Source organism: Sinocyclocheilus anshuiensis, unplaced genomic scaffold (genome assembly GCF_001515605.1).
Source record: "Sinocyclocheilus anshuiensis isolate Anshui unplaced genomic scaffold, SAMN03320099.WGS_v1.1 scaffold249, whole genome shotgun sequence".
NCBI classification, from domain to species: Eukaryota; Metazoa; Chordata; class Actinopteri; order Cypriniformes; family Cyprinidae; genus Sinocyclocheilus; species Sinocyclocheilus anshuiensis.
The window spans coordinates 1,198,728-1,213,922 of record NW_015540871.1 but is presented as its reverse complement, the minus strand read 5'-3'; the positions used below and the strand labels follow the sequence as shown (position 1 = coordinate 1,213,922).

Below are 15,195 nucleotides of genomic sequence, written 5' to 3'. Positions count from 1 at the left end.
CACCTTTAATAAAATAAAATTTCACATAATTTCACTTTAATGTTTGTATAATGCTAAAAAAGATGTTTAAGAAATGATAATTGCTACAGAATTGTTAAGAGACAGTGTGTATGCACTGGATATCTTTAGGGATGTTTGTAATTAAACAATAACTTGTTAATAAAGTTGTCAATAACTAAATTTGCCAATAATTAAACAAGCAAGTTGACTACTGAAAATATGTTTTGATTTCAAGCAGAGTTGGCCAATTTCAAAGAAAATCTCAGAAGATTCCCAGTTTTTCTCTGTAACCATTAACAAGGTGTATGAATGATAGTGTAGGATTTTAAAAGCTGTGTAGTGTATTCCAACCGTGAAGTGATATTTATCGAATATGTGGTATGCAAACTACTGCCAGGTGATTTAATTTAATATCATATTAACCACCACATGCAAATCTCATTCCGGTCTTTACGACTGATTCACTGGCCTGTGCTTGGAGCTCACCACCTTCATTAGAAGCTTTACACTACAGTCCTTCTATCATAAACATCAGGAATAGGATAACATACATTTGTCGGCTTGATGCCTTTTCGACCCTGAAGTAGAAGTTCCTATCAAATGTTGCTTTGAATCTTCAGTTTTCTCTTCTAAGGGGTTGACGGCTGCTCTGTCTCTCTCTCTCTCTCTCTGTCTCTACAGGACTATCTACCAACACAGCAAGACATCCTGCTGGCACGTAAGCCCACCAAGGGCATTCACGAGTACGACTTTGAGATCAAGAACGTGCCCTTCAAGATGGTGGACGTGGGTGGCCAGCGGTCGGAGCGCCGCAGGTGGTTCGAGTGCTTCGACAGCGTCACCTCGATCCTCTTCCTCGTCTCGTCCAGCGAGTTCGACCAGGTGCTGATGGAGGACCGGCAGACCAACCGCCTCATGGAGTCGCTCAACATCTTCGAGACCATCGTCAACAACCGCGTCTTCAGCAACGTGTCCATCATCCTCTTCCTCAACAAGACAGACTTGCTTGAGGAGAAGGTCAAAACGGTGGCCATCAAGGACTACTTCTCCGAGTACACAGGGGAGCCGCACAACCTGGAGGACGTGCAGAAGTTCCTGGTGGATTGTTTCCGGAACAAGCGCCGAGACCAGCAGCAGAAGCCCCTCTACCACCACTTCACCACCGCCATTAACACGGAGAACATTCGCCTGGTCTTTCGAGACGTCAAGGACACCATCTTGCACGACAACCTCAAACAACTCATGCTGCAGTGATGCTGGTCCAGCCATTACCTTCAGTAAACCTCTCCGAAATAACCCTCTTCTGCTCTGAAGAAACTGACTCCAATGTTTGTACTCCACAAAGTAACCTTTCTGAATAGCTCTGATGTGCTTTTATGCGAAGAAGGCGGCCTAGCCTAGCGGTCTGTCAGGAACACGGGACGGCGGGTAGTTATTCTCTTAGAGAGTAAGCTTAGAGAAGAGAGTGGGTCTGGCCACTCACACTTGTCCTGCCAAGAGAAGCTGTACGTGTCACTGAGCATCACCCTCTCGCCGAAGGTGCCAAACGCAATGCACTCCTCCCTCAACAAGGGGAGAAAAGCAAGATGAGATCCTAGCACTGTTCTTTGATCTGTTACCTTTGAGCCTTTTATTACTGACCAAATAGCAAGATAAGATGCAAATGCTGTTTTAACCTTTTAACAGGAACTATGTTCTGAGCCTTTCTGTCGATACCTGCCTGGCCTTAATTTTCCCCCTTATTTTGATTGGTGTTTTTAACGTGTAGATGTCTAATCAATTGTAAAATTTTAGAATTCCGTTTTTTTTTTTATATAGATCTATGAATATATTTACCGATCAGCTTTTTAAGTTATGTTTCAGAAGTTTACACTCTTATTTTCCTCTGCTGATGGATAACGCTCACAATTCGTACCACTTGATAAACTGAACTTATACTGTGGTTAGCCACGCTAGGCAAGCTGATAGATGCAGTATGCATACAGCATAAACTCAGGGCTGAATGTAGACCACTTAAGCGTAGTTGTTCGCCTTCAGGAACATCCACTAATTGTAGCTCTCCATCAGTGGCTGGAAATCACATTTCCTTGCTGGCCTGCAGACGACATCCTCCGCTCTGCCCTAGCTAGAGTCTGGAAGAACTTCTTTATCCATCAGGGAACGAAAAACGGTTTCTTGTTAATTTATTTGCTTTCTGTTTTTGTTTTTGTTTCTTGTTCCACAACCAAAACTAAACTGGCTTATCGGTCAGAACCCGCTAACGAAAGCGTCTGTATTCACAAGTGCCACATGTTTAAGGTACCAATAATTTGAACAAACTTCCTCAAAAGGGATAGATCTTATTATGTGAACCTCGTTCCCTCAACAGTTGTGTATAGCTACTTTGTATAGTGCCATGTCCGCCCTGAATACTACTGTTGTAGTAAGTATTTTATGTAAATAGTCTATTCCTCACCGTCCTCACTCTTTTCTAACAGATATGTAACCTACACTGAAATGTATAGCTGTTTTTTTGCCACTGTGCACCCATAAATCCAGAGATACTGACTCACTGCCCGCATTTCGCCCCATTCAGGGTTGCTCTTTTGGCTGGTGCGTCTCAGCTGAATGCTGCCTGTATATGTGGCCTATGCATTCAGATGGCTGCAGCTAGGCCTGGCGGTAGAGGACTCTTTGTCTGGTGTCGAATTCTGCCTTACTCCCCTGGCTGAAGTCCCAGGAGGCTCGTGAAAAGCAAGTATTACGTCTTCACTCTCCAGTCTCCACTGACAATGTCCTGTGTTTTCTAGTGCCATTCACTGCCCCCCAGTGCCAGGAAACCGGGCATTGCATAGAGCGTTTGTTGTCATCTTAGTATCCAATATTAATAAATACTTAGTATCCATTTTAATATTTCACTTTACAAACTCAGACCGTTCCAAGCACAAGATGTTGACTTATTTGAGTATCAATTGAGTATTCGAGAAAAACTGAGTATCAACCTCTAGTATTTGCTGCCTAGTTCTAGTATGCCGAGTCTTAAAACGTTGTATTATCTGCCTTTGAGCTTAGAGAGACCTTAATAAAGCAAGTGTTATGTACTTGCCAAAACCCAAAGGAATGCCTGAGGACCTTTACAAGTCCACGACTTCCATCGTCTGGGAGCCCTGAGGGCAAACCCAAGTGCTTGTGCAAATGATGTCACTGTCTGGTGTAGCCGTGACCGATCTGTCGGTATGACCGGTGGAGGACAAAAGCTGCACCAACATGCACACTGCCTCAATGCCTCTAGTGGAGAGCACTGGTTTGTCGTCTTTAGAGTGCTCCTAACGGTTGACATGTTTAAAGGAAGGGCAATGCTGCAGATAGATACACTACTTCAGCTGTGTTCACTGCTGAGGCGTGTGAGAGAGAAACGTCATTTTGTGGCAGTTCTGTGTTGTCTTTCATTAGCCATTCATGTTCGTTTTTTTCCACTATTCCTGCAAGAGTAGTTGAGGATGGTGTTTAAAAAAACAAGTCTTTCTCACTATATCCTTATCCAAAACTTGATTCTGATCAGAGATGGCTGATTTGCTGTTTTCGGCTTTGCCCAGATAATCAAGTTTGATTCATAATAATTATGCAAGAATCATGCCTACCACATAAAAGAATTCCTAATGCCTCCAGATTGATGCCTCAGACATTTTTGGTCCTTCTTTTCTGGTCCTTTTTTTTTTTTTTTGTACTTAGGTTTTTTTTTTAAATTTGATTTAATGTGGATGCTTTTGAGTCCTCATATCAGAATAATTCATGCTAAAGATTTCCAGACTCCTGTGCTCAGTAAAGAATATAGACCTGCTTTCATTGTACAGTCTAACATATGCTTCTTCATTCTTCATCATTGACCCAATAAAATCATTTTGCAAAAACTGTCATTTTGATTTTGTTTTTTTTTTCAGAATAACTATAAGCAATTCTGCAGCTTGTTTTAATTTCTACAAAAAACGAGTCAGTGAAAGTGCAATTCCATATTGTGAACACTAAGCTGTAGTGTTACACCAAATGTATCCAGGGTTTCAGTGAGCTTTTTCTCATTTACATGAAAACTTTTTAAAATATAAAAAGATATTTTTTAACGATACATTATTCATTTTATATTCTTTTAGCTTTATGGGTGTTACAAAAAAAAAAAACAGCAGGTTGTGATGTTTGCCATGTATGTCATGCATATTGTCTATTGGGAATCTGCACAATAATAAAGATAGATGACAAAACATTCAAAGATACTGTTCTTAAAATAATTTATCAGATTTAATATAAATTAAGCTTGATTTATATTCAATCTAAAATGTTCTTTAAGGAACAGTGTGAGAAATTGTGATATAATTACAATATATGTCATGATGATTCAGCAAAAAAATATGTTTAGAAACAAAAAGCATGTGCACAATAATGGATTTTCAGTTTTAGTCTAAGCAAGGCAAGGCATTCCAAATAACTTGACACTACTAAGATACCAGACGGTGAGCGTGATTTCACCAAGTACAACATGTTCCTGGATCAACATCCTTGTTGATCCTGGAACAACATTCCTATCAACCAATCAGAATTGAGGGATAACTTTTCAGGAAATATCTGTTTTAGTCTTACGATCAGGGTTAGGTGCTTCTACACCCTTGTTATTCACCAATCATTTCACACTGTTTTTAGGAATAAATTATGGGTAGGGTTAGGTTTAGGGGTAGGGATTGGGTTAAGTCTATATTTTTGGACAGTTATGTTGATCCAGGATCAACAAAAGATGTTGATCCAGGAACATGTCTGTCTTGGCAAAATCACGGCGACCGATACCAGACGGCTGTCTTCACAGAGTGAGGTTACTGTTACTGCAGCTGCATGTGCTGTGCTGATCTTCTGCAGAGGTGGCTTGACCGCTGCAGCAGAGCAACATGACTCAGCTTTTTGTAAATGGTCATGTGACTGCTTCATATAGACCACTACAATAGGATTTACTTATGTGGTGTTCCCCAGAGAAGATGAATCTGTGAAGTATCAAATAAATAACCGGGACTCAGTTATAAAAATCATTGCTTTTATTCTACATTGAACATGTTCTGGCATTGCAATATTCAGAAGTGCAGGATCTCACTGGCAGAAATAAGCATTACATTAAAAAAAAAAAATAATACAAATCAAAGGAAAGAAAAGATGCACAAAATGTGTTTTCTCATCAAAAGTACAAAACCTAAATAAACAGTATTTAAATACATGTATGACAAATTAAAAGAGTTTACAGAACAATAAGAGGTACATAAGATTTCAAGTAATTAGGTAAGTGCTTTAATGGGATTTACCTACAGACAGACTCCTCTATGCAGTACATGGTGCTAGAATACATTTCATTCTTTTTTCATTTTAAACTGACTCCAGTGCTCATAAACTGTCATTTCTCTCCATCAAATTATCCATTCTTCTGTCATTCATGTAGTGAATTACACATAAAAAAAAAATACTACAGTCAAGCTGCTCATTCATTATGTTTTCAAGGCCGGTTCTCACAGAACACGTTTTATTGCGCTACTTTTTACGGACCTCTTTAACCATTGCTGCGCATTAATTAAAAAAAAAAAAGTTAAAGCAACTGTATGTAGTTTTGTATAATACTGCGACTTTGGAGGCCCCCTGCAATTAAGTGAGTGGAATTCACTACTGTAAATATATCAGTCTGTAATAGCAGTGGATAGCTGTACACCTGCATTTGTTGCTGCCATAAAGCAATCCGCCCTTCTTGCGGAATTTCATACCCGCTTTATTAGAAGTCTGTGTACCATCAGAATGATCTTGAAACTGATATTTCAAGGTTTAAAAAAACGTACATACAGTTGTTTTTAAAGAAGTTTTACGCGTCTGGAGACTCGGTCCGTGCACCGTGTCAATTTAACAGAAGTTCAACTTTTTACATGTCTCAAGACTCACGGTTTATGCATTCATTTCCATTTGTCTATGCCAAAAAGATTTTTTTGCGTTCTACAATGCTGTTGTTTTCACATAAACGTGCGATAGACGGGACGACTTTTTAAAAACGTACTTGGAAACAGTGCGTCTGGTGCTATGTGAATGCCCCTTTTAGCTTCCCGTTTGAAGTCACAAGCTCTGCGTAATTCCGCAGAATTCTCTGACAAGGCACAGACGGCGCACTCCAAATTATGGCGATAACATTACATTCTATAGCCATAATTTTTCATGAGAAACTCTTGAATGTGTTTCTAGGCAGCCTACATATCTGAGCAGAAATTGAGAGGACAGAAGCCTTTGACGTTTGGTCAGCATAACTCATCCCTCATTCAACATGTTCTGACTGATGATGGGTTACTCTTGATGGAAGACCAAGTGGTCATCAGAACTACATTAACATCTAAGCTGAGATGTTGCCATCTTACTTTCCATTTACAATAGCAATACTAGTTAAATATTAAACCATTGAACACAGACCCGTTATCTATAGGTAAGCAAATGACATATAACCCTGAAACACTAGACAGCTCTGTACCCGTCTCACCTTCATCTCTGAATGAGGCTTATGCAACCTAATGCAATATACATTTGCATCATGGCCTCACTCTCAGCAGCAAAACAGCCTGAGGTTTCATTTTTTTAGACGTTAAAGCCAGAACTAAAAGTGGTATGATGGTTTGTGGACAACATAATTATGAAATAAAGAGTGAAATTGCATTTCACACTAAGACTTTGGTAAATGAGAGGTATAGAACTGAATGCCTAATGGGTTTAATTCTTGTCCTCTCTAAAAGTGTGTCTGTCTGTGGAGACTAGTACGTAGCACACAATATGACAGGAAAGGAACCTCAAAATTCTTGTTTCCTTTCAATAAATAATGATACAAGGAATGTAAACGTGTTTTTGGGATTATGATTGGGTGGTCAGCAAAAGTGCAATGAACAGTGATTAAACTCTTCTTTAATTGCCTTAAAGTTAGATTTGTGACTATTTTACCCTGTTGGCACTGGGTTTGTGTATGGCAGCCTTTGGGATGATCATTCAAGTGGAGGATAAGTGTGTTTACTCTTGAGGTGAGGTGGTATTCATACTGGCCACGGTTTGCTCTTTGCAGGACCGTTGTCAAGCTCCATGTCCATTTCTACAAAGTCAGCAGGGCCATAATCACTACCCTGTGAGCTGGAGTCTCTGTCTGTTGTTTGCTGGTCATTTCTCCTCCTCCAAAGGCAAAGGCCGGATTTGGCTGGACGCACCAGCCCAAGAAACAGAGCACCGACTCCCATCCCAGCCGCGCAGGAGTAAAAGGCTGACCCGTAATTGTCAGTCCTGTCTACCAGAAAACCTGAAACAAAAGACACAAGATGACATTTATAAATGTGTGTGGGAGGCAGATTTATAGGTTTATAACAAGATTCTTTTCATTTACTGGAGGAAGTATGAATGGTTTGCAAATTGGGGTCCACGTTCATAAGGGATCACTGAAACATTTAAACAAAAAGATTTTACAAAATGTACTTTTGGTGGTATCTAAGTTAACATGCACTTAAGAAATTAATTAAATGTGTTTAACTTGATTATTATTATTATTTTTACATTCACCAAATGTTGATACATTTTTAAAAACTGTTTGCTTTTTACATTCGCAGTACACTGACAAAGTAAAATATTTAATATGATTAATTTAATATTTATTTAATTTATGGTATATGTAGAACTGACCATGAAATGAAAAAACCACAGGGCTTAAATAGACAGGACAAATAAAGGGAGAACCTAACTAAACACACCTGAACTGAGGAACCTAGTCATATCAGTAACTATAGAAACAAACAGGCAGGGAACAGAGGAAGACAGAACTAATTAACAGACTAGAAGGCTAGGGGTGCTTCTCAATATCCCTCCTCGTTTCCCCGCTCCTCTGTCCTCCATCCTATGACCCGGAAACCGATCAAGCTCAGCCATCTTGTAGGACATCTCAATTCTCTAATTGCGCCGCGAGGACCGAGGAATGAGGAGGCTTCCTGAGGAGCTATGAGCGAGGATACACCTTTGCTGAAGTGTTTTTCATCGAAAAACCTGACGCACGTATACATTCTCCTCCCCTTCACATCTGTTGTAATAATTTTAATTTAGATTTTACCTTTGCAGTTTAAATACCTGAGGAGCTATGAGCAAGGTTACACAGGTGTATCCTTTGCGGAAGTGTTTTTCGTCGAAAAACCTGACGCACGTATACATTCTCCTCCCCCTTCACATCTGTTGTAATAATTTTAATTTAGATTTGACCTTTGCAGTTTAAATAAACCATACATGTCATATATTTCAAACAGGGCATCTTGCTTTATTAATATTTATTATGAATGTCTTAAATAACAAACTTGAACAACATAAGGGCAGATCCCTTTAGCGCAGCTGATGATGCTTTGAAGTGACGCTAAAGGGAGCGAGGGTATATCATTTCACTTGATTCAACTCCTCCGTCCTCCCGTCTTTTCTTTGCTTCCTTCCCTCGCATCCTGAAGGGGTGGAGCTAAGACGCGAGGAAAGGAAGCAAGGAAAGGAAACGAGGATGCACAAATAAGAATTGAGAAGCACCCTAGACGATTTTAAGGCCGATTTTAAGTCAGATTTGCATCCTCGAACGATCGGGGGGGGTGTCCCGATTCGCGGCTTGTCGCAAACTATTTTTTTGTCCAAAAAATCCTTTATTGTGTGGTGTCATTACGATTATTTATCTGCTCCCGATCGAGACGGAGCGTCGCTGAACTCAAATCTCTTGATCGGGCTGCCTCTGACGTGATACCCGCGATAGCAAATGAGAGCGAGCAAGCGTCACCTACCGGAGGTTGCGTGCTTCTATAGCTGAAACTTGGCAGCCACAAACAAGCCATAAAAGCAGAGAACATCACCCATATTCTTTTTTAAACTTTGTTTTTCACTGTGAAACAGAACGCGCGCCAGGAGAGCCAGCTGACAATGTTGATTGTCCTCTATTTGTTTTTCTTCTCTAGTCACATTTGATCTCGCGAGTCTCCGTGAGATCTCGTGTCACTGTGAAATCGTTCCTACAATCATCAAGTGTGTGGTCTCGCGGTCTGGTCGAATCGTCTAGTGTGCGCGTTCAGAGGATTATAAGGCTAAAAATCGGTTGAACTGTCTTCATGTCTGTGGTCTCCCATGGTTTTAAAATCGTTTAAGATTTGAAAATCGTCTAGTGTGCGCGTTCAGAGGATTATAAGGCTAAAAATCGGTTGAACTGTCTTCATGTCTGTGGTCTCCCATGGTTTTAAAATCGTTTAAGATTTGAAAATCGTCTAGTGTGCGGACAGCTTAACTTAGAAACACATGCACAGAACATGAAAACAGATCAAAAACAAACTCTAAGCATGAACCAACAAACCAAGGTACACCAGGAACATTCACCAAATTTAGATAATATTTCTAAAAATTTAATTTAATAATATTTATTTTGGGGTTTTTTAATATCTCACACAATATAAATGTTTTTTATGCATGAAAATATATAGCTGCCTAAATGGGTTCCTTTGCATCATATTTGAATGTCTTTTAAAAACGCCTGTTTCTAGCCAGTTGTCAGATTACTATGCATCAGAGTGGTTTGTAACTAAAGTGGTTAGTCTAAAGAGGCTGTTTTTACCTCCTAAAGGTGGACCAGCCAGTCCTGCAAAGCTCTGGATACAGACATAGACGCCAACAGCCGATGACATTCTCTGAATGCCGATCACGTCATCTTCAGCCAGCATTGGGATGTGACTGGAGGCCACGGTGCCCAGCAGAAAGCCATAGAAACAGGAGCAGGACATGAGCCCCCAGAATTCAGTGACAAAAGTGAAGATGACCAGCACTGGACAGAGCAGCACCGTGCAAATCAGCAGAATGTAGATTTTGCGGATGGGCCTGCGATTGAGAACCCAACCCATGGACAGACGACCTAGAATCTCAGCCACAGCCATGGCCGAGAGCATGTAGGTGGCGCTGTCACGTGACACTCCTCGGCTCACGCTCAGCTCAATGACGTAGAGCTGCGGAGCGAAGAAGCCCAGACTGGCGAACAGGCCAAACAGTGCGTAGCAGTTGAAGCTGGCATCTCTAAGCACGGAGAAGTCCAACAACTTGGGCCTAGAGGCGCTCGAGTCTACTCGTTCCTGTTTGAGTGGGGTTTCAGGCAGCACTGGTTGCTTGTTTTCACGGTTTTCTTCTTCCTCCTTTTCCTTAAGTGCTTTTTTCTCTGCAGAGTTCTGTTCTGTAGATTCCTGGCCCTCGGACAGGTTGATCTGGGAAGAGGTGACGGATTGGACCCCTGAGTCCACAGAGCCGAAAGAGGTACGTGTGAATTCATTCTCCTGGTCATATTTGGATTCAGGTTCTTTAAGGGGGGATGTGGAACCCTCTGAGGCAGTGGGTTTGGGTTTAATGACTACTGGCTTTAGCAGAGCCCCACAGACGATAATTGAGGCCTGCATAACCCCAATCATGATCAAGCAGTTGCGCCAGCCCATATGCTCCTTCAGTGCATTCATAGCTGCAACGTGAATTCAAATGAAATTAATTACAGAAAGACCAGTTTTTCAACATGTCTGAAAAACATTAGGCTTCCTGTGAAAAATAATAGTCTTTTATGACTATGCAAATATATTTGACTTCCAAATAGACTTTTATCATGTTATGTACATGCTTAGCTAATGTGTAACATTCCAAACTAGTCTGCCTGTGTGTTTAAAGGGCCAGTTCACCAAAAAATGTATAACCTATCATCATTTGTTCACCCTCATGTTGTTCCAAACCTGTATGACTGTCTTTAGTCTGTGGAACTCAAAAGAAGATATTTTAAAAATGCCTCAGTGTTTTTTGTTCATACAATGAGAGTCAATGGGGTCCAATATGGTTTTGGAGAAAAACATGGAGAAAAACAGATCGAACAAAATATCATGTTTTGTGTTATGCAGAAGAATGAATGACACGAGGCTGAGAAAATGTGTGAACTATCCAGAGGACTATGTTGCACAGCTCTGGCCATCATACCTGGAGCAAGTGCTAGTAGGGAGAAGCATTCTCCTGTGGAGGCTATGGAAGTGACGAGGGAACGGCGCTTGCTGAAGTACTGGGTCAGGATGGTAACTGTAGGCAGGAAGGTAAGGCAGTAACCCAGGCCTGTAAATAAATAGCAAAGAGGGAGATGACAGCCACTGGTTCCTTCAACACAAGGGGCTCAGGGCCGGGCTCAAAGCACGCCAAGAACCAGGCCGCTCTCAAAGGGCTGAAAGAAAACTGTATTTAAAAGAGACAAAAAAAGAGACAAGGAGAAACAAAGATCGGCAAGGTTAGGATCAACAAATGATGGTGGGCAGGGAGTGTTTTGATATTTGGGGAAAGCTAGCAGTGCATCTTTTGAGAAATCTGAAAATCCAAATAATTATGTGGTCACATTGAGTGTCAATTCTAATTTGAGCAATTGAGAGTCAATTCTAATTTGAGCAATTGAGAGTGTTTATATATATATTTTTTTAAATCAGCTTTTTATAACAATTAATGAAAAAGGGATTCTCCATGTGTGGACTGGATGGCTTGCGTGTGAATAAATTATTAAATAAAAATGAAATCTTCAAACATATTGTCTTATATTAGGGTATTTAAAATGTGCATTATGAGATATATTTAAACGAATTGGTGTCTTATACAATTGACAGCTTTCTTAAAAGAAGGAAATTTGAAATAAGCCAAGTTCACTTTTGCATAATGTGTTTGAATCCTGCAACTGTATGTCAACACATGAAAACACTCATCCTGTTATAAAGGGGTGTGTGTTACTAAAGGTGTCAAGAATCAGGTTTATTGATGCTGACAAGTCATACACCAGTCACAGCACTGCTTGAATTCCCTCTCTGTCTTTAAAAAAAGTAAGCGAATAGAAGAGAGCATCATGTTTACTAGGGGGAAAAATACTCATACAGTAATGAAATAGAAAATAAATATGGGTAAATGACAGAAAATTAAGACTATTATTTTTATGACAAAAAATACACTACCGGTCATAAGTTTGAGCTTGGTGAGATTTATAAATGTTTTTTGAAAGAAGTCTCATGCTCACCAAGGCTGCATTTATTTGATCAAAAATACTGTAAAAGAGCAGTATTGTGAAATATTATTACAAATTAAAATAACTCTTTTCTATTTTAATATATTTTAAAATGCAATTTATTCCTGTGATTTCAAAGCTGAATATTCAACATCATTGCTCCAGTCTTCAGTGTCACATGATTCTTCAGAAATCATTCTAATATGCTAATTTGCTGCTTAAGAAACATTTCTTATTACTATCAATGTTGAAAACAGTTGTGCTGCTTAATAGTTTTGTTTGCATTTTTCGGGATTCTTTGATGAATAAGAAAGTTCAAAAGAACAGCATTTATTCGAAATATAACTTTATCCAGATTCTAAATGCTAACTAACAGTTTTAAACAAAAAGAAAGAAATTGTTACTTTGCAAAGGCTATGTTTGGAAATTCTGTCTCTTCTTTAATATAAAAATTCAACATTAATTCGTTTTCACAATATCATGCCATGCCACCCTTAGGAAACATGTTTTCAGTTACAAACTGCACTTGCAACAAAAAACAATGCAATATTAAAGTACTGAATAAATTCAGCAGTCATTTACCTTACGTACTTTGTTATAGGACAGTACAGGACAAAACATGTATCACAAATCTAACTCACACTCAAGCTGGATTTACCTGCAACGATACCCATGGTAATGTACATCTCAATGATGGAGTTGGTGAAGGCTGTTGTGATTGTACCCAGGCTGATCAGCAGACAACCAAGCATGACGACAGGCTGATAGCCAAAGCGGTTACTCATCAACGTAGAAAGAGGAGCTGTGGGAAAGATGGTGCCAACCATAAACACTTACGATACCACTCAGAAATGGAACAGCTGTGATATATTTGCAGTCTTACAGCTCAAATTCAATTACAAACACAGTAAATCTATGCACCTCCTGTCTGACTCTGTAAAGCTGCTTTGACACAACCAGTATTGCATAAAGCGCTATACAAATAAAGGTGCCTTGACTTGACTTCCTTTTCAAAACTGTCCTAAACTATCCATTAATGATGGTTCCATTTTTGCAGCAAACGCATGAAGTCAGTATCACTAGCAAGTTTTGCTTGGGGTAATCACTTTCTATCTGAGCCATTTGAGTGAGTGCCTCTGTTTGAACAAGAATGATCCTTTCAAGCCCACTCAGCTGGAAAAATGTGAATCCATCCATTGAGTCATGTAATGGTGGGGCTGCTTTGTCACTGGGCAAAGTAAGTGAATCTCCAGTCAGCCATCACAACAGCCGGCGGTCCTTACACAGCACAATTTAGCACATCCACTAAACAGGGCATTGCTTGCTCTCAACACAAATGCCAATATGAAACGATGAGCTTGGAAGACAGGATCAGTTTGACAGATTCACACTGCAGGAACTCGATATCTTTTTTTTTTGTGCATAATTCAAAGGGATAGTTGACCCAAAAATGAAAATTCTGTCATCTCTCACCAATATTTCATTTATAAACTTACTTTCTTCTCTGAAACATAAAATAGAAGATTAGAAGATTATAAAATAGAAGATTATTTTGAAGAATGTTGGTAACCCAACAGTTTTGGTGCCCACTAACTTCAACTGAATGGACAAAGAAAAGACATTTCTCAAAATATCCTCTTTTGGAACTACACGAGGGTGAGAAAATAATGGCAAACATTTAACATTTAGGTCAACTATCCCCTTAAGGCTTGAGAGAATTACAGGGAAATGACAGATCTGATGACACAGCTTGTTTCTTAATTTTACATTTTGTACCCGCCCTGCCTTTTGGATATGCCCGGTCTTTTTATAATGACCTATTTTCCGTCAACTTCCCTGGACTAAAATTGAGCTGTGTGTTTGGTGTAGCTTGTGAAAAAAGTTGTGGTCGCAGTAAAGTAAAACCAGCATTGATAATAACAAACTAAAAAAATAGTATTCAATGGCTTGTACAGATGTCTTTATGATCGTAAAAGCAAAAGCTAGTAATGAAAAATTTATTTAGGTTTGAAAAACTGTAGTAACCTGCAAAAGCATTCACCAGAAAACATTCTTGAATCTTTCTGCAATATCATACACTGAGGTATTTTTCTCTTGTGTAAACACTGAGGGGCACCTAGTACTATCGTATTGTATCTTTAAACATCTAGATTGAATTACCTGTGAAGGCCATGACAAAGACACAGATGGAGACAACCCAAGACACTCTGCTGTTGGTTTCATTAAAGTCTGTCATGAGGTCCTGGAGGAAGATCCCAAAAATCTTGATAATGCCATAGGTAAAAACCTCCACGAAGAAGAAGGCGGCAGCCACCATCCAGCCCCAGCCTCCATCAGGCACCTCATCGTACACATTGGGGCTTGTGCAGCCCTTCAGGGCAGACATTATTCCTGTCATGATGGACACTGACGTTTCTGTAAATGTAAGCAAAGTTACAGTACAGAGAGTTTTAGGTATGATAGGTAATTTCTACACGGCTTTGATGGTGTGCCCTTGTCAACTCAACAGCGGCTGTGTTTGAAAGCAGCTCATGTCTTTAATTTGCTCTGTCTGCTGGATTATTTTACCTTTCAAGGTGCTACAAATCAATAAAACATTTGTTAGGTAACCACTGTTAGGATATTAGAAAAAAATGGGAGTGCCAATGCCAAGCACCACTTTGAAACTTTGTTTATATATTTATATGTGTGTGTGTATATATATATATATATATATATATATATATATATATAATGTATATATACAGGGGCGTCTCCTTCGAGTAGGCAAGGGAGGCAGTGTCTCCACAAAATTGTCTCCACAAAAAATTCGCCAATATTACAAAATATAATATTAAAAAGAGTATAAATCGCTCGTTTTTCTAAAGAAACATTGTCCAACAGCGACACCAGCAGGTAAAGTTACAGCTGGAGTCCGTGTCTCTCTCGCCTCCCCTGAGCCCATAGAGTTTTAACAGACCCCGTGCCGTGAGTTTGGTGGGGGTTATAGAGAAATGAATGGGGGAAAATCACGTGAGAGGAGACAATGCCTCCATCGCGATATGATTGGATCTGGCTGGTTATGTTCGGCTGTGATTGGTTCATGCGATAAATCCCGCCTCTTGTGTTCATGCGCGTTACGC

At 39.8% G+C, this 15,195-nt stretch overlaps 2 protein-coding genes across 2 annotated transcripts in view; one reads left to right on the top strand and one right to left on the bottom strand.

Annotated features, from left to right (window-relative positions):
• The window catches only part of LOC107688114 (guanine nucleotide-binding protein subunit alpha-13-like), a 29,812-nt gene extending 26,032 nt beyond the window's left edge, over positions 1–3,780 (top strand). Inside the window, exon 4 of the mRNA XM_016485682.1 lies at positions 682–3,780. Within this exon, the coding sequence (XP_016341168.1) occupies positions 682–1,254 (573 nt within the window). The 3' untranslated portion in view covers positions 1,255–3,780. The remainder of the gene's footprint in view (positions 1–681) is intronic.
• Positions 3,781–6,039: 2,259 nt separating this feature from the next.
• The window catches only part of LOC107688113 (monocarboxylate transporter 7-like), a 12,816-nt gene continuing 3,660 nt past the window's right edge, over positions 6,040–15,195 (bottom strand). Inside the window, exons 2-6 of the mRNA XM_016485681.1 lie at positions 14,234–14,488; positions 12,732–12,875; positions 11,020–11,148; positions 9,635–10,519; positions 6,040–7,318 (exon numbers count right to left, since the gene is read on the bottom strand). Coding sequence (XP_016341167.1) covers positions 7,062–7,318; positions 9,635–10,519; positions 11,020–11,148; positions 12,732–12,875; positions 14,234–14,471 — 1,653 coding nt within the window. The 5' untranslated portion in view covers positions 14,472–14,488 and the 3' untranslated portion in view covers positions 6,040–7,061. The remainder of the gene's footprint in view (positions 7,319–9,634; positions 10,520–11,019; positions 11,149–12,731; positions 12,876–14,233; positions 14,489–15,195) is intronic.